The 20263-nt window shown below is 39.4% G+C and overlaps 1 protein-coding gene across 12 annotated transcripts in view; it reads left to right on the forward strand.

The window, feature by feature from the left end:
* ITSN1 (intersectin 1) overlaps nucleotides 1–20263 on the forward strand; it is a 258350-nt gene that overhangs the window by 94980 nt on the left and 143107 nt on the right. For all 12 annotated transcript variants that reach the window (XM_019017661.4, XM_019017665.4, XM_019017662.4 and 9 more), the window contains 3 exons: nucleotides 12723–12902; nucleotides 14392–14488; nucleotides 17882–17982. In XM_019017661.4, the coding sequence (XP_018873206.1) occupies nucleotides 12723–12902; nucleotides 14392–14488; nucleotides 17882–17982 (378 nt within the window). The remainder of the gene's footprint in view (nucleotides 1–12722; nucleotides 12903–14391; nucleotides 14489–17881; nucleotides 17983–20263) is intronic.

Consider the following 20263-nt stretch of genomic DNA (forward strand, 5'->3'; position numbering starts at 1 on the left):
ACCAGTACATGATCTTGATCAAGTTTACTTAAGTATTTTCTAGTTCTACCTCTCAGCTCAATCTAGGGTAAAATACATATATATATTTTATAGTTCGTTGAGCCACTTGAGAATAAAATAATTTATTACTATTGTCATTGTTTTATTTATTTATTTATTTATTTTTTTGAGACAGACTCTCACTTAGTCACCCAGGCTGGAGTGCAGTGGCATGATCTCGGCTCACTGCAACCTCTGCCTCCCGGGTTCAAGCAGTTCTGTTGTCTCAGCCTCCCGACTAGCTGGGACTACAGGCACATGCTGCAACACCCAGCTAATTTTTGTATTTTATAGAGACAGGGTTCCAGCATGTTGGTCACGCTGGTCTTGAATTCCTGACCTCAGGTGATCCACCCACCTCAGCCTCCCAAAGTGTTGGCATTACAGGATGAGCCACCATACCTGGCCTGCTTTCTAATTAATATTGAAAATTATTGGTTAGGTGTGGTGGCTCATACCTGTAATCTCAGCACTTTGGGAGGCCGAGGTGGGCAGATCGCTTGCACTCAGGAGTTTGAGACCAACCTGGGCAACATGGCAAAACCCCATCTCTACAAAAAATACAAAAATTAGCTGGGTATGGTGGTGTGTGCCTGTAGTCCTAACTGCTTGGGAGGCTGAGGCAGGGGGATGGCTTGAGCCCAGGAGGTGGAGGTTGCAGTGAGCCAAGGGAGATCGTGCCACTGCACTCCAGCCTGGGTGACAGAGCCAGACCCTATCTCAAAAAACAAAACAAAACAAAAATCTGACTCTGCATTTCCTTGCCCTTATATATAGTATGTGCCTTCACATATAATATTTGATCACAATGATAATCCTAAAAAGTATGCAGACTGTATTAGCCCTGTTATATAAATGAGGGAACTGAGATTCTCAGAAATTGAACATTTTGCTTAAGGCCGTATTTCTAACAAAGGAGATAGAACCTGTCCAAAGCTACCATTTATCTAAAGGCGAGACGGAGTCTCACTCTGTCGCCCAGGCTGGAGTGCAGTGGCATGATCTCGGCTCACTGCAACCTCCGCCTCTCGAGTTCAAGCAATTCTCCTTCGTCAGCCTCCCGAGTAGCTGGGATTACAGGCACCCACCACCACACCCGGCTAATTTTTCTATTTTTAGTAGTGACAGGGTTTCACCATCTTGGCCAGGCTGGTCTTGAACTCCTGACCTTGCGATCCACCCGCCTCGGCCTCCCAAACTCCTGGCATTACAGGCATGAGCCACCGCACCCGGATGGCTTTAGGTTTTTTAAAACTACCTTCTCCATGCCTTCATTATCACCAAACTAATTGGGTGACATGATGTGTCACTCTTCCATGGTTTCTTGTCTGCATGGGTTTTTTGTTTTGAGACAGGGTCTCACTCTGTTGCCCAGACTAGAGTGCAATGGCACGATCATAGCTCACTGCAGCCTCCAACTCCTAGGCTCAAGCGTTCCTCCTGCTTCAGCCTCCTGTGTAGCTGGGACTACAGGCATGCACCACCACACTGAAGTAATTAAAAAAATTTTTTTATGGATAGAGTCTTGCTCTTTTGCCCAGGCTGGTCTCAAACTCCTAATCTCAAGTAATGCTCCCATCTTGGCTTCCCAAAGTGCTGAGATTACAGCATAAGCCATGGCACCCAGCCTCAGATATTTTTTAAAGTAGTTGTTAACACACTATAGAATTAAGGCTCAGACTGGAGTCTGAACAATGATTTTGTTCAACTCCCCTACAGAGAAGAGAGAAAAATGGGGTGCAGTGATACTGTGACTTGCCTTAGAGCACCCTGAAAATAGAATTTTCTATTCTAGGAAATTCTATGGGTAGACTTGGTACCTTCTTTCACCAGTGTGCACTCAGCATAATTCTTTTGTTCTGGACCCAACTTATACAGGAGGAGTCTGTTTTTCTTTTGCTTGGTTTTTGTTTTGCCAGAGTACATGGTTTTATTGGATTAAACCAGTGTTTTGTAAGCCCCTACTGTGTGTCCTAGTTGCTGGGAACATGCTGGCCAGCAAGACCTCATGGCTCCTACCACTGTGGATCTTATTTTCAAATTGTGGGGAGCAAGGAAATAAATACTTTTAGGTGAGAATAAGTGCAATAAGTTCATTAAAACAGGGTAATAGGAGAGAGACAGAGAGAGAGAAACCAGTAGAACAAGATGGCCAGGGAAGAATTCTTTGAGCAGATGACTTTTGGAACTGATGTAGGTGATGAGAGCCATGTGAAGACCTAGGGGAGAGGCCTTCCAGGCTAAAGGAACTGCACTGGCAAAAGTCCTAAGGCAAAAACTAGCTTGGGGTTTGGAAGGTGTGCGAGGGGCGTCGTAGCTGAAGCATGGGGAGACCATAAGGAAAAGCAAGCAAACAACAGATGAAGCAGAAGAGTGATGTGGTTGATAGACTTATCTGTGTTATCTGAAGACTGGAATGTAGGGGACAAGAATGGAATCCTGGAGATCAGTTAGGAGGCTTTTGCCACGGGCAAGAGGCAATGGTGATTTATATCTGGTGGTAATAATAATGTGGAGGACAGATTAGATTCATTATAGCCTGTATTTTGGAAAAAAAGTAAAAAGGACTTGTCAGTAGATTGGAAATAAGAAATGAAAAAGGAGTATTAAGGCTTTTCACATGAATAACTAGATGGATAGTATAAGTGTATACTGAGATGGGTGTAACAGGAAGAGGAATGGTTTTAAAGGAGAAATTAAGAGTTTTGGTGATTTTGAGAGTCCTAGTAGATTTCCAAGTTGGGATGTTAAGGAGACGGGGATGACTACATTTGACTGGAGCTCAGAGGAAGGATCGATCAGCTCTGGGGCAGTTTGGATATGGAGAGCACGTCTTAGGGGCAAGCTTAGCTATAAGGAGTACAGTGTAGACCCAAGCCTTGATGTGATGTGACATTTAAAGGCCAGGCAAAAGAGGAGAAGCCAGAAACTGAGACTGACAAAAGTGAAATGGCAGAAGATTGGTGTCCTGCTACCAAGAAAAAGTGTTTCAAGAAGGAGGGAATGCTCCATTGTTTGAGCTGCTTTTGAGAGATGGAGTAAGAATATGGCAGAACAGTGGTGATTAGATTTGATGTGATGAGCTTTTGAAGTGACCTTGACAAGCAGTTTCAGTAGAGTGATAGGGACAAAATCCTGATTGGAGGCTTGGAAGAGGGGAGAGAATTTCAAGAATTAAGACTTACACAGGAAGAGGTGATGGCAGCCAGAATACGGCTTCTGGTAGATGTATTTATTTAGAAAGTCATTCATTCAGAAAAGGTAGTCAGTTGTCAAAAGGATGATAGTCTTTTTGCAGTGGCTATTTAAAGCACAGTAGGCCAGGCACGGTGGCTCATGACTGTAATCGCAGCACTTTGGGAGACCAAGGCTGGAGGATTGCTTGAGGCTCCTAGTTCAGGACCAGCCTGGGCAACATAGTGAGATCCTATTTCTATTTTTTTAATGTAAGTAGATAGATAGATAGATAGCTAATAAAGTTTTCCTTTTCTGTAAAATGGAAAAATTATTATGTAAGAGAAGATTTTTAACACATTTGGAAGCTTAAAAGATGCTTTTACCAGTCTGATGATTAAACAGTATTTTTAAACTTGTCCTTTTCCTCAGTGTCTTTTTGAGGTTAGCCTCCTTTTAGGTTAGGGGTCTGCAGCACAGATGGGGTACGTGTCTTGAAGGTTAACTGGTTGTGCAGTATGCTGTGTCAAGCCTTTTGAAAGTCTGAATGATGGCTTATGAAAACTTTTTAGTTTGTTTCCATCTATTTTTAGTTGTTGCTTGAATAGATTGACATTCTTACTTAAGCAAAAACCAGGATTTGGAGTATAATTCAGTATAGTTATCAAAAGAACCAAATTTTTAAAAAGAAAAACACATTAAAAATATAGTTATCAAATAATCTTAGAAAATTTTGGAATTCTAAAACTGACAAGGTAAACCTGATACATGTTGCTATGTGTGGATATGTAAAGTTAATCTGATTCCAAATGAGATGTGTGGTAATGTGCTTGACAGTGTGCACGTGAACTGTAAACCAGTCATCTAGATGACTATAATTAATAAACTTAGTAAAGCCCAAGTTAGAATTGTTTTCTTCTCTTTGTTGGATTTTCAGTGTCTATAAACATTGTTTTTACAAATGAAAATAGGCCGGGCGCAGTGACTCACGCCTGTAATCCCAGCACTTTGGGGGGCCCAGGCGGGCGGATCATGAGGTCAGGAGATCGAGACCATCCTGGCTAACATGATGAAACCCTGTCTCTACTAAAAATACAAAAAAAATTAGCCAAGCATGGTGGCGGGTGTCTGTAGTCCCAGCTGCTTGGGAGGCTGAGGCAGGAGAATGGCGTGAACCCTGGAGGCAGAGCTTGCAGTGAGCTGAGATCGCGTCGCTGCACTCCATCCTGGGCGACAGAGCGAGACTCCGTCTCAAAAAAAAAAAAAAAAAAAAAAAAGGAAATAGTCTGATTTTCTTACTGTATAAGTAATAGATGCTGCTTGTGAGTCAACAATGCAAAAAGACTTAAAAAGTAAAAATTACTATTAATTCTATTATCCAGTGATGACCACTGTGCTCAACAACACTATTTTTAAAATCTTTTTTTTTTTTTTTTTTTTTTTGAGGTGGAGTCTTGCTCTGTCCCCCAGGGCTGGAGTGCAGTGGCACCTTCTCGGCTCACTGCAACCTCCGCTTCCTGGGTTCAAGCGATTGTCCTGCCTCAGCCTCCCCGGTAGCTGGGATTACAGGCATGTGCCACCACGCCTGGCTAATTTTTGTATTTTTAATAGAGACGGGGTTTCACCATGTTGGCCAGGCTGGTCTCGAACTCCTGATCTCAAGATCCACCTGCCTTGGCCTCCCAAAGTGCTGGGATTACAGGCGTGAGCCACCGCGCCTGGCCCTATTTTTAAAATTTTACACAAGTAATATATGCTCTTAGTAAAAAGAAATACAAACAAAACAGAACTGTGTACATTTGTAACAGTGCAGGAGGAAGAGGGAAGAATTAGGGTACCTGGTGCACTTGAAACAGGAGAACCCCAAAATAGCTAACAGGTATTTGCAAGAAAGTTCAACCAGGCTGAGAGCAGCAATAGAAATAGGAAAGGGTTATGCTCTCTGCAGTACTGAGTGAGTACAAAGGATCTGAGAGATTTGGAGCAGTCCAGCCCCTATGAACTCAAAAGACTGGCCCAACAAGCCTTCCTTTTGGGACAGGGATTCATACTTAGGAAAAATGACTGGGAGTGGAATCAAAATTGAGCAGTACAGGGACATGGATACAAAGGAAAGAGACGGTCCAGACAAAAGTAGGGGAGGAGAATGGAGACTGGAATTCCTAGGAAGCAAGGCTCACATAAAAATGAGCAACAGAAAGTATCAAGCAAGGTCAAATCCACTGCAGAAAGTGTCAAGCAAGGTCAAATAACACAAAGTTATTATTAGAAAAAAGGAGAATAAAGGGAGAAATAACACCCCTGTGGACAGTGAAAGCACACCAGTAAATCACTACTTCAAAACAAGCTCAAAGAGAATAAGAAAATGATACAAGACTTGAAAGATGAAAGTAAATCAGAGTTTTTAAGGCTCATAAATAAGGTGACAGAAAGAATGAGAAATAAAAGAAAAATTCATTCTAGAAATGAGGATGCAACTAGAAGCAACACAGGGGATACTAACTGAAGAAAAATAGAAGTTACAAAGAGGAAAAAAATTTAAATTAAAAGGAAATGAGGCTGGGCGCAATGGCTCATGCCTGTAATCCCAGCACTTTAGGAGGCTGAGGTGAGTGGATCACCTGAGGTCAGGAGTTCAAGACCAGCCTGGCCAACATGGCAAAACCCCGTCTCTACTAAAATTACAAAAATTAGCTGGGCATGGTGGCACATGCCTTTAATCCCAGCTACTTTGGAGGCTGAGGCATGAGAATCGCTTGAACCCGGGTGGCAGAGGTGGCAGTAAGCCGAGATCACACCACTGCACTCCAGCCTCGGGGATAGAGTGAGACTAGGTCTCCTAAATAAATAAAAGGAAATGGAAAAGATATAAAAAGAATTTGAGAAACAGTAACAAGTATTTAAGACAAAGAAGATTGAATGTATGGGCAGCAGGAGTCCCTGAGGAAGAAAACTAAACCAATGGAATAGAACAAATGATAAAAATGAATTCAAGACAACTTTCTTAAAATAAGAGATTCTAAACTATATTTAAAAGAGTATCATGTGGCCAAGAATATCAATCTAAAAAGTCCAACACTAAGATATATTCTAGTTAAAGGAGAAATTATTTAGACATGTAGAAAAAGAAAGCATATGACTTACAAGGGGGAAAATTAGATTATCTTCAGATTTTTCAACAGCAGTGCTTTCTGCTAGAAGAAAATGGAGTAACATATTTAGAATTCTCAGGGAAAGAACAAGCCAAGGATTTTGTGTCCAGAAAAACTGACTTTCAAGTAGAAAAAACAGACAAAACATTACCAATTTATAAGGCCTCGGGGTATGTTAACATGAGCCTTTCTTAAGGAATCTATTAGAGAATGTGCTTCAGACAATCAAAATAGCTAGACCTAGGTCATCATAAGGACTGGTGGTGAGCACTAAATATATAGTTAGCTGTAGAACTAAGACTGAAGGAAGGCTGAGGAGGAGAGAGTATCGGATGTAATTCCCATGCACTGTCAATTGGATACGATAAAACTTTAAGGGGGGCAGGACTGCATGCAAAAAAATGATTTAATGCATTCAGAAATTGGTATTAGTATTGTTATTCTGAAACTGTTGTCTGAGATATGTGGTGAAAACAAATGAGTAATTACAGAATAGTCTAATTCTGTCATTTTCTGTATCTTTGAAATCTGTATTCCTGGTGTGGAAGAAAGGAGATAACAAATGTAATAGTATCAAATGTAATGAAAAAGCAGTATAGTCTTGGATTTGATTTTCAAATCGAAAGTATTAATATGAACTCAGAAGGCGTCTCTCACCACACCCCCTATTCTCTTCATCTATCCATCTATTTGTCTCCTAGTTCTGTTCACTGAAAAGACTAGATACAATCATCTACCCCAGCAGCACTGAGCATCCTTAGCGTCCAGATTGTGAACTTGAAGTATCATTTCTCACCAAAAGAAACCAGAGTTTCTTGGAGAAATGGCTGAATCCAGGTCTAGATATGAAATATGAAGAGCTTGAAGGACCCATCTTGTAATACTGGTTAGCAAGGAAGTTATCAAAGAATAGTAGGAGGATATCAGAAATTCTCAGAAGCCAACCCAAAGAGGCTCACATTGGCCAAAGAGAGGACAGTTTGAACTTCAAGAATGATAATGTGCCATGAATTAAAACTCAATAAATATTTGTGAATTTATGACTCAATAATGATTTAATAATGTATTTAACAAGAATAATTTACCTTAAGCAGATCCTAAGAAACCAGTTCATTACCTTGAAAACAGGTAAAGGGAAAGAATCAGGCATTTATCATGCCTTTGTATATGAGCTGTACAACTGGATAGCCAACTAGTATATCCTCATTAGAAGCACCTCTTTATAAAATTATTACAGCTAATAAATGACAAAGACATAGTAGGATTAGAACATCACTATTTCCAACTCCCCATAAATGGATAAATATAGGCGTTAAGCATCAATGACTGCCAAGATCACAAAAAGACAGCTACATTTTGTGTGTTTCCTGTAGTCTTGCCAAAGAGATCCACCCTCAGCTTGATCCATTCTTTGGATGTAGCTGCGTATTTGCAGGAAATACAGAATATAGAGGGAAATGTTGAACCGCACCATGAGAATGCAATCAGCAAAATCCAGACTGGGAAACTCCACAGGTCACATGGCCTGGGTCTTTCAACAGAAAAGAAAATGAAAAGGATGGAGAGGGGACTATGGATTAAAGGAAACCTAAAAGACATTTCAGCAGTGAGATTTCCGACCATGCCTGAGTTGAGATGAGCAAATTCTTCCCTCAAGGGCAGAATTGACAGAATAACCATTTCAGTGCTCTGGAAATTAACCAAAGGTATATAACATCTGAGAATCATTTATGCCTGAAAAGCTGCTGAGCTTCAGATATGAAGCAGAAGTCTGTTGCATTCTTTCGTGGGCATTTTCCTATCCCCCAACACTTCAGCTTGGTAACGTGGAGGGACAGGTTGTAAATATTAGCAGTCTTAACTGCTGTCATTGAAGGGGGCTTACTTGCTTTGGGAGTGGGAAGTCATGCCTGTGCCCAGCAGCTTTGTCAGTGGAAATGACAGTTCTGGCCACAGAAGAGCAGGTATGACCAGCCACTCTATTATCCTGAACTCGTGGTCATGGCCAGGGCAAGTATATTCTTGGCTGAGGCTATGCACATGTGTCGCGGAGACCAGGGTGGGCCCGAGTCAGCTGCAAACTCCTGACTAGCCCTCAAACTGCATGCACGTATAGAGAATATGCAGAAAGGCCCTGTGAAATGTTAAGTTTTGAGGAAGACTTTAAAATGATCTGAACTTTGAATGCATTTTTGTGCTGACAGATTGGCAGAGAAAGGAAGCCTTACTGACTTGAGGTGTTTGAGCACAACTTCCATCCCATCATTGGCTGACTACTGTGCTACAAAGATGCAGGTGCAATCCGTAAAAAACCAGGCTTAAAGATAAAAACGAATTTTTTAAAAACCCAACTGAGCAGAACCATCAGGGGCTGCACAACAAGGGAAGACAGATTTTTCTGAATTAGCCTATGCCGGTTACTAAATAAAGATAGAAACAACAACCTTCAGGGGGAAAATCAGAGCCAGAGTAGCTACAATGTATTATCTGAATGTCCATTTTCACCTAAATTTGAGACATTAAAAAATAACAGGAAAGTATTGTCTCACCCTCAAGAAAAGAGGCAGTCAGTAGGAACTATCTCTGATCCAGCTGTTGGATTCATTTAGCAGACAAAGGCTTCAAAGCAGCAATTACGTTCAAAGAACTGAAGAACTAAAGGAAAACATGGAAATGAATCAACAGACAGACACTCTCCAAAAAACAATGGAAATTACAAAAAAGAGGAAAATTGAAATTCTAGAAAAGTATGACAATTGATGTGAAAAGTTCAATAACTGGCCGGCCACAGTGGCTCACAAGTGTAATCCCAGCACTTTGGGAGGCCGAGGCCTGTGGATCACCTGAGGTAGAGAGTTCGAGACCCACCTGGCCAACATGATGAAACCCCGTCTCTGCTGAAAATACAAAAAATTAGCTGGACATGATGGCAGGCACCTATAATCCCAGCTATGTGGGAGGCTGAAGCAGGAGAATCCCTTGAAGCCGGGAGGCAGAGGTTACAGTGAGACAAAATTGCGCCATTATACTCCAGCCTGGGCAACAAGAGTGAAACTCTGTCACAAAAAAAAAAAGGAAAGTTCAATAACTAAGGCTGGGAGCGGTGGCTCACGGCTGTAATCCCAGCTCTTAGAGAGGCTGAGGTGGGCGAATCACCTGAGGTTAGAAGTTGGAGACCAGTCTGGCCAACATGGCGAAACCCCGTCTCTACTAAAAATGCAGAAATTAGCTGGGTGTGGTGGCAGATGCCTGTAATCCCAGTTATTGGGGAGTCTGAGGCAGGAGAATCACTTGAACCCGGGAAGTGGAGGCTGCAGTGAGCCAAGACCACGCCACTGCACTCCAGCCTGAGCAACAGAGTGAGGCCTTGTCTCAAAACAAAAACAAAACCTGAAAAGTTCAATAACTAAAATGAAAAATTTACCATGGGATCTTAATAGCAGATTCAAGATAGCAGAAGACAGAGTCAGTGAAGTTGAAGATTAATCAATAGAAATTATTCAATCTGAAGAATATGGAACAAAAAGATTGAAAAAAAATAACAAAGTTTCAGAGACTTATGGAACAAGACCAAGTTTACCAATATGTGTGTCGTGGGAGTCTTAGAAGGAGGATCATGAGAGAAAGGTACAGAAAAATATTTGAAGAATAAAAGCCAAACACTTGCCAAATTTGGTGAAAAGCAATAGTCTACACAATCAAAAGCTCAACACACCTCAAGTAGGGTAAATACAAAGAGATCTACACCCAGACACATCATAGTTAAACTACGGAAGCCAAACACAGAGATAAAACCTTGAAAGCAGCAAGAGAAAAGCAACTCATCATGGATAGGGGAGCATAGATATAAATAACAGCAGACTTGTAATTGAAAACAATGGAGGTTAGAAGGCAGTGGAATATTCAAAATGCTGCAAGAAAAAATTCAACCCAAAATTCTATATACAGCAAAACTATCATTTAAAAATGAAGGTGAAATAATGACCTTTTCAAATAAACAAAGACTGAGATAATTCATTGCTACTAGACCTACCTTAGAAGAAATACTAAATGGAAGACTTTCAGGATGAAATGAAATGACAAAAGGTGGTAACTTTAATATATGGAAAGAAATGAAGAGCATCAAAAATGGTAAATAAGTAGGTTAATTTAGAAGACCACATGAATCTATTTTTCTTCTTTTCTCTCAAGTTTAAAAGATAGGAGATTGTATAAAGTAATAATTATAGCTGTTATTGGGCTTATAACATATTATAATGTATGTGACAGTAATAGCACAGAAGAGGAGAAAGGGAATTGAGCTATATTTGTGTAAAGTTTCTATATTCTGCCATTAGAAGTTGATTATGATAAATTAATTTGGAGATTTTAATCCCTACAACAACCAAATAGAAAATTACTTTTGGATGGATACAGTGGCTCACCCCTGTAATCCCAGCACCGTGAGAGGCTTGAGGCCAGGAGTTTGAGACCAGACTGAGTAACATAGCAAGACCCTGTCTCTACAAAAAAATAAAAACTTAGCCGCATTTGGTGGTGCGTGTCTGTAGTCCCAGCTACTTGGAGGCTGAGGCAAAAGAATCCCTTGAGCCCAGGAGTTCAAGGTTACAGTGAGCTGTGATCACGTGACTGTACTTCAGCCTGGGTGAGAGTGAGACCTTATCTCTAATAATAAAAGAAAAAAAAAGAAAATTTTAATTACTATTATTATGTAATAATACTCTTTTCAATTAGCTTTCTCAGGTTGAAAAGAAAATTTACTTTTAAAAAATAGTAAAGGTCAGACATGGTGACTCACGCCTGTAATCCCAGCACTTTGAGAGGCTGAGGCAGGATGATCACTTGAGCCCAGAAGTTCGAGACGAGCTCAGGCAACATAGTAAGACGTCATCTCTACTGCCCCACCAAAAAAAAAATACACGTATATATATATATGAAACTGGGTGTAGGGATGCACACCTGTGGTTGCAGCAAGTTGGGAGGCTGAGCTGGGACGATCGCTTGAGCCCAGAAGGTGAAGGCTACAGTGAGCTATGATCATGCCATTTCACTCTAGCTTGGGCAACAGAGTGAGATCTTGTCTCAAACAAACAAAAATATTTTTAAAAAATCAATAGGGGGCATTCAAACACTAAAATTTATTTACTCCACATGAAAGAAGGTATTAAAGTTGGGACAGAGAAATAAAAAAGAAGGTAAGCTTTTTACTTTTTTTTTTTTGAGACAAGGATCTCACTGTATTGCCCAGGCTGGAGTACTGCAGTGTGATTGTGGCTCACTGTAGCCTCAACCTCTTCGGCATAAGTGATCCTCCCACCTCAGCCTTCCATGTAGCTAGGCCTACAGGCGGGTACCACCATGCCTGACTAATTTTTAAAAATTTTTGTAGAGATGGAATTTTGCTATTTTGCCCTGTCTGGTTTTGGACTCCTGCCCTCAAGAGATCTTCCTGCCTTGGCCTTCCAAAGTAGTGAGTTTACAGGCATAAGCCACTGTGCCCAGCTGGAAACATTTATTTTTGTTTTATCATTTCTTCTTTATTGGTTAGAATATTTTTGTATAAAGATGCTTCCAGGGCCAGGCACAGTGGCTCATGCCTGTAATCCCAGCACTTTGGGAGGCCAAGGCAGGTGGATCACCTGAGGTCAGGAGTTTGAGACCATCCTGGCCAATATGGTGAAACCTCATCTCTACTAAAAATATAAAAATAGCCGGGTGTGGTGGTGGGCACCTGTAATCCCAGCTATTCAGGAGACTGTGGCAGGAGAACCACTTGAACTCGGGAGGTGGAGGTTGCAGTGAGCCAAGATCACGCCACTGCACTCCAGCCTGAGTGACAGAGCGAGACTCCATCTCAAAAAAAAAAAGAAAAGAAAAAAGAAAATAAAATGAATAAATATGCTTTCCCCATCAAACATCTGGTTTCCCTGAGGTATAATAAACATAGGAAAGGCAGGTTGCAGTTTGATTTTTCTACCTTTTATTTACTAGTTTTCAAAGTAGTAAATTGATTGCCTTAGTGTCCTCCTTTTTTGACCAGTTAGGATTTTATTTATTTTTAAATATCATTTTGAACTCATGGATTTAATTATATTTGAGCCTTTAAGTCCACTGCAGTTATTATTCTTTTTGATTCTCATCTTGTTTGTTCTGTCTTCAGGTTGAGTCTTGAGTCCTTTTGATGTGATCCTTGACATAATTTTTGTTACTCTTTAAAATGATTAACTTGAAGCCCTATTTTAATTGGAATATATTACAGCTGGAAAGTGATTTTCTTTAAGCAGTACTGGGTTAATTATTATTCAGTGTTGAAATGTGATTGGATGTGAATGGTGTTGAGCTGTTTTTTCTTCATAGGTATGGGAGGTATCGCCAGCATGCCACCGCTTACAGCTGTTGCTCCAGTGCCAATGGGATCCATTCCAGTTGTTGGAATGTCTCCAACCCTAGTATCTTCTGTTCCCACAGCAGCTGTGCCCCCCCTGGCTAACGGGGCTCCCCCTGTTATACAACCTCTGCCTGCATTTGCTCATCCTGGTATGTGACTTGCTGAAACCATAGGCTGAATTTTTACTACTTGTATTTTGCTGTTCATTATTAAAATCTTTTCTCTTCACGTTCTGATTATGTTTAAATGATATTTTAGTCCAGAGGAAAATATCTTTATTTTTTTCACTTGATTTCACATTTTTTCCACTGTATTAAATGGGATATGTTAGTGTGGAGAGAGTCAAAGAGAATTATAGATTTCTGGGTACCACTGTGGACAAAGCCACAAATGTAATTTTCTTTCAAGGGCTGAGAAGAGCAATTGAAGTTGAACTGTAGTTGAACAGTTTTCTATTTTTATGTATCAGTTACTACTTTTCTTTAGCCACTATGAATTGCTAATAAGCAAGCCAATCCCCTAGGAACAGAACTATGTTGGGGGTGGTGGGAAAGAATAAAAAAGAACAGTTTATACTATTTCATGGTATTACATGCCTGCTTAATTGAAGGAAAGGATTTAAAAGTTTCTGGTTTAATTAATTCCACTTTGAGACTTTATTAAGTCTTTTTTCCTTTAGTTAAAGTATAAAACTGTAGATGTAGATAGCCTTGGTCTAGATGTAGATAGCCTTGGTCTAACATCTTAATGAATTCTTATCAATATGGAAAGTATTATTTTTAAAGTACTTTGACTACATCTAAGTAAATTCAGTATTGACGACATGGGTTTTAGCATCATACTTGAAACATTTCTGTGCCTTTGGCCCCCTGAATTTGTTGTATATTTATCAGGATATATATTTAAGTTATGGCCAAATAAGCTAAATGTACCTCCTTTTTTTAGATTTTTTCTTGTCACATGTAGTTCATCTTGCATATATGACCATGACTGTGGACATGATGGTAGCCCAGAAAGTGTGTGCAGTTGTTTTTCCAGGAGCATAAGCAAATCCACACACTCTGAGTCTTCTATTCTTTTGTGGCTAATGGCAAATGTTGCAAGTCATTTGCCATCAGGCAAGAGTGAGGGAATGTGGCTAAGATGCAGTGTTTTTTTTCTGACACTCAACTAACCAACCCCAGTGATAATCAGACACAAAAGCTGACCTTCCCTAGTGTCACATGTTATCTGGCCAAGACTACAGTTTGTGACTTCTTGGCTCTTACATCTGGAACTAATACTCAGCTCCTTCAGTGCAGTGAATAAAATACCATTTTATATATTTAAGCTGTTACCTCTTTAACTGTTGGAAAAGGTCCTATAAAATGTGGTACAAAATGTTTAATGAAGAGTGAAATTTTATGGAAATCAGCATTACTACATAGTAAGGTGATTTTCAGTAGAACAAGTAAATCTAGAAACCTTTTTGGCAGGAGGACAGAGGGTAAGGAGGGAAAAGCTCTTTTCAGTCTAGGCTGGCAAGAAGGGGGATTTATTTCTGCCTCAGATTTGTTGACTGTGCATTTTAATTTTTGTAAATAGGGGAAAGTTTCTTATCTTTGTAGAATTAAAATTATTCAACATTTATTTTTACAGCAGCCACATTGCCAAAGAGTTCTTCCTTTAGTAGATCTGGTCCAGGGTCACAACTAAACACTAAATTACAAAAGGCACAGTCATTTGATGTGGCCAGGTAAGTTTGCTTGTTTTTAAATGGGAAGTTTGGTTAAGGCTGTTAACTGATTAAATCATAAATTTGACCATGAATCATCTATATTCTTTTTGTTGTTGTCATCTTTTTTGTAGGCTTTTGTAGAGTGCTAATAATAATTTTCTTAATTTCTGGATAGTGTCACTAGTTTTTGTCATTAATTTGTTGCGGAGATGAGAGAAATCAAGGACATAACATTTCCTTAAAGGCTTTGTGTATTTTTTTTTTTTTTTAAAGAGGATAACAAATGGATAGTAATAAAGTGTTTAAAAACAGTAAGATAAAATTCTGGGTATAAGGGAAAAAAGCAAATGAACTATTTTATGTGTTTATGATTTACAAGTTTATGTATAAAATTTTTGTATGAAGATTGGAGTTATAGTTGGCCTTATTTTTAATTCTATCTCAGATAATCTTGTGGAGTTTATATGGGTAATTAGTAAAAACCTATTAAAGGTGATTTATTATGAAAAAAATTATCCAGATAGTGGACAATTCACATTAATCAAATGTGTGGCTCAATTTTATTAAAGCTGACATGACATTATTGCTTACGTTTTGGCCAACCTTGGTTTCAATTATTACCTTTCATATTTTTATTTTATTTTACTCCTATGTTTTACCCTTGCATACTGCTACATTAAGAAGAGAAATTAAGTCTCTTTTAAGCCATCTCAGAACTTTTGGGCTGGGTGTGGTGGCATCACGCCTGTAATCCCAGCACTCTTAAGAGGCTGAGGCAGGAGGATCGCTTGAGCTCATGAGTTTGAGACCAGCCTGGGCAACATAGGGAGACCTTGTCGATACAGAAATTTAAAAATGAGATGGGAGGATGGCTGGAGCCAGGGAGATCGAGGCTGCAGTAAGCTGTGATTGTGCCACTGCACTCTTGCCTGGGTGACCCTGCCTAAAAAAAAAAAAAAGCTTTTGGAATTTATCCTGTCTTGTGTCAATCCTCACTAGAAATTGTTAAGTGAATCAAGTCATTTTCCCACTTTCAAGAGAAAAGCATGTTGAATATAATTCAGTGATGCCTTCATTACCTTTTAAAAATGATTTAAAGAAAATCCATAAACTGAAAAGCACTGTGCCAAAAGCTTTACATTAACTCATTCTTCCCCATGAGATGATTCTGTTACTCTCTGTTATAGATGAGGGACAAGCTCAGAGACATTATGTTACTCGTGCAACAGAACGTAACTCATAAGTGACAGAGCTGAGTCAAACTGAGTTATGTCTGATTTTAAGGCGTGTGTTCTTAACTATGCAAGTTTTCTCTAAAAAACTTAATTGTAGGATACAGGTATTTATTTGTGTTCCATTTAATTGCGGTTTTACCCTTAAGATGCCTGAATACGTATTGGGCATCTACTTTGCCAGGCACGTCATTAATCCTATTCAACCCCATAGCTACCTATGCAGTAGATGTCTCAAGATGGTGCATGAGGAAGCACACCCAGAGAAGCTCTAGTCCTCACCCATAGTTTACAGCTTAGTGCATGTTGGAGCTGAGAGTTAAACCTATATCATCTTACACTAAGTTCCTTTTTAAAAAAAATTCTCCTGGGCTGGGTGCAGTGGCTCACGCCTGTAATCCCAGCACTTTGGTAGGCCGAGGTGGGCAGATCACAAGGTCAGGAGTTCGAGACCAGCCTGGCCAACATGGTGAAACCCTGTCTCTACTAAAAATACAAAAAATTAGCTGGGCGTGGTGGCGGGCGCCTGTAATCCCAGCTACTCGGGAGGCTGAGGCAAGAGAATTGCTTGAATCCAGGAGGTGGAGGTTGCAGTGAGCTGAGATCGCGGCATTGCATTCCAGCCTGGGCGACACGGCAAGTCTGTTTCTTAAAAAAAAAAAAAATTTTCCTATACCATGCTGAAGTTTTGAGTTTATTATGACTTTGCAGAAGCAATTTTGAAATCTGCTTTATTGATTTGTGACATTACAATGAATAAACTATCAGTATTAGCAAACATTAGTGCTATTGAAACAACTGTTTTACGTTGTCACCTTTTTAATAACTTAAATTTCTAGCCAATTTTTGCAATGCAGTATTGGACTTTTGGGTACATCTTCATGAGTTTTTAGTCTATTTAAATTCTCAGGAATTTGGCAGAAAACTCTGATGTGATAAGTGTAATCTGGGACAACTTGTGTATGTAACACCCAACATTCCTGGCGTGTAACAACTAGATAGTTAGCTTCTTGACAAATAGGTGGGAGTTGGAATCAGCAAAATATTAGTTAGTTAACATGAGAGAGTTGGTGCAGAAGTACCTACAGCAGAATAGATCATGGTAAGTGTTTTTTATTAGGAAATTCATAAAAATTGAAAAAGGTGAATTCATATAAGTACTTCTCGAGTGTTTGGGAGGTATTTCCTATACTTGAACTGTATATAATAGGTATAAGTGCATAGATAACACATGGAAATGATGATTGAAAAGTTCAGTATTTCAGTAAGATTGTGCTTTTACATGTTTGAAATAGATATTTTTATTGAAGTGAAATTGCAGACAGAGCATTAGCTGTAATCTGTCCTGGAAGGGGAATGCCATTTTTACTGTCTGAGCTCAGCCATTGGGTTTAATTCAGATGTCGAAGCTTAACAAGCCATTGGTACCAGTGTGATATTTGTGTGGACAGTGGCATCTGAGGAACTAATCACTAAGGAAGTGTAGACCCAGCCTAACTACTGGCAAGTGTGTCCTTGGGCCAGGTCAGGATTGTGGCACATTGGCAAGGAGAGATCAGTACTGGATTGTAGTCGAGAAAGTGAAGCTGTCTCCATTCCCACTCTGCTTATGTGTGACCATGGAAATGTTCTGTTCTCTCTCTCTCTCTGGGAAACTGTCCAATGGGTCTGAATTTAAACTTACCAGAATGGAGTAATTTCACTTCATTAAGAAATGGGTCCTGTATATTCATGTGTAGAAAGTTAAAACATTTTGGAGAATTAGTACCTTTAAAGGCAGTTATTGGTTTGCTTTTAGCATTGCTTTTTAACCAAAAAAGAAGTGTTTTAGAAATTAGAATAGCCTGGATATTATTGTATTACCTCAGTTACGAGAGGTTTTTCATACTTTTATAGAACCTTTAAATTATTATATATACAACTTGAAACAGCCTCTCAGTCTATTGTGTTTATCCATGATTCTGGAAAAATAATTATCTATTTGAGGGAAATGTTTATGATCTTAAAAATGGGAAATACCCATGGCAAAAAAAATCAGAAATAGTGATAATAAAATGAATAAAATATGAAAGTTAGATATGATTATCTAGAGAAGTTCTTAGTTTACTGTCATTAAGGAACTTTACCAGGCTGTTCCTTATGGATAATCCTCTTTCTCTCCTTTTTCTTTTCCCCACAGTGTCCCACCAGTGGCAGAATGGGCTGTTCCTCAGTCATCAAGACTGAAATACAGGCAATTATTCAATAGTCATGACAAAACTATGAGTGGACACTTAACAGGTATTTACAAATAAAAATTAGTGAAATATGATCCTTGTTTTCAATGTAAACTGTTTCTAGATATTGGGTCATAGATATTTTCCATGTCTGTGTGCTTATTTCTTGGCAGTGTTTCCATTGTCTCTGTTATCTCATGTTCTTATCCACTGATAACTCTTTACATAGTTATATCATTCTCTCATGCCCCATTGCTTTGTGGTAAAATGGAATATAGACCAGGGATACTCCTGTACGCTGAAAGCCACTGATATGCAAATCAAGGCACTAGCAAAGAAACATTTCTTTGAACAAAAACTAGCTTCAACTTCTGAAGTCCAGCTTTGAACTTGATGAACTTGAAGCTGTCTGTTCACTAGGTTAGAGTTAGAGGCGGCCGGCAGGGTGAAAGCAGGGAGTTGAGAACATGGCTCTGTCACTGCCTAGATAGGGCTCACCACTTTGGATATTTCTTTATCTATTAATATAAAAGGCCAGAGTTAACTTAGGTGATCTCAATGGATTTTTTTAAAAGAAGAATGATTCTGTTATCTACGTCAGAAGGATAGACAGGAATTTTAGCATACTGTTCAAAATTTTTCTCACGAAGGTTTAAATACTTGTTAGAAAGTTATAAAGAAGGCTGGGTGCAGTGGCTCACGCCTGTAATCCCAGTCCCAGCACTTTGGGAGGCTGAGGTGGGTGGATCACCTGAGGTCAGGAGTTCAAGACCAGCCTGGCCAACATGGTCTCTACTAAAAATACAAAAATTAGCCGGGTGTGGTGGTGGGCACCTGTAATCCCAGCTACTGAGGCAGGAGAATTGCTGGAACCCGGGAGGCGGTTGCAGTGAGCCAAGATCATGCCACTGCACTCCATCCTGGGCTGCAGAGTGAGACTCTATCTCAAAAAAAAAAAAAAAAAAAGGAAAGTTACAAAGAAAAGCATAACTTTAATAAAAGAAAATAGAGACCTCTGATATGAATATTAAATGTTAAAGGGAAAAACTAACTGCCCTCTGACAAATATGAAAGGAAGGGAAAAAAATTAGGTTTCCTGTGTGGTGGAGTGGGGTAAGGGGAGGATTATAATCCAAAACACTTTTAAGAAATGATTCTTACTATTTTTTCCTTGCTGTTACTTAAAATTGCAATTTTTACTCCCAAAAGAAAAAAGGTATCTTATGTTTAAAAATGTCAGAGTTGGACGAGATTTTGAAGGGTTCTAATCTAATCTTGAACTCTGGTCCCTTTAAGGATCTCAGCAGTCACCCCAAATAAGCATGTATTTATGTTTGAATGGGTGAATAGTAAATACACACAGATTCTTGATGTGTCATACTGCCTCATAAAGCAATAGCTGTCAAAACCAGCCTAGCTTATGCAGGCTCTGCTTTTTTTTTTTTTGAGATGGAGCTTCACTCTTGTTGCCCAGGCCGGAGTGCAGTGGTGTGATCTCAGCTCACTGCAATCTCCACCTCCTGGGTTCAAGTGAGTCTCCTGCCTCAGCCTCCCAAGTAGCTGGGATTACAGGCATGTACCACCACTCCCGGCTAATTTTGTATTTTTAGTAGAAGCAGGGTTTCACCATGTTGCTCAGGCTGGTCTCAAACTCCTGAACTCAGGTGATCCACCCACCTCAGCCTCCCAAAGTGCTGGGATTACAGGCATTAGCCACCACACCCGGCCCACTGAAGGTATATTTAATAGCATATTTTTAAGTACTGTTTTACATGGTTTGTTTGACACCAGTGCTCCATACAAACCCAGAACTACATTGCCAATGAATCCAAAAATATTTCTTGAAAACGTTGGTGTTTGCTGTGAGTTGATTAAAATAGTATTCAGTTGAGACATTGATTGAGAAATTCCCTCTTTCTTGGTAGGATGTGTGTTTTATGAATGAAATGCAGTATCTACATTCCAAATATAATGACCCAGGCACTTGAGCATTTAGAACTTTTAAATATCTGAGGCAGAAAGTAAAATTTGAAATATACTGGAAAGAAAGCAGATTTTGATATTGCTTATCTGCATACTTATTGCTACTTTGATCCAGCAAGAATTTAAGGTGGGAATTTTACTTTTGAGCCAGACCTTTGTATAGTCATGTCAAGTAGAATAATTTATTACAGTAAATTTTAAAATGGGAATAAACAATAGAAATTTAATTTTTTTTCCCTTTATGTACTTAGGAATCAATATAAAGTATGTTTTATACTAAATTAGAATGTTGATGGAAACAGCTGATTTGTTGAGGTGGATGGAACATAAAGGTCATTGTCTTGATCACAATTATAAAAATA

This window comes from Gorilla gorilla, chromosome 22 (assembly GCF_029281585.2).
Source record: "Gorilla gorilla gorilla isolate KB3781 chromosome 22, NHGRI_mGorGor1-v2.1_pri, whole genome shotgun sequence".
NCBI classification, from domain to species: domain Eukaryota; kingdom Metazoa; phylum Chordata; class Mammalia; order Primates; family Hominidae; genus Gorilla; species Gorilla gorilla.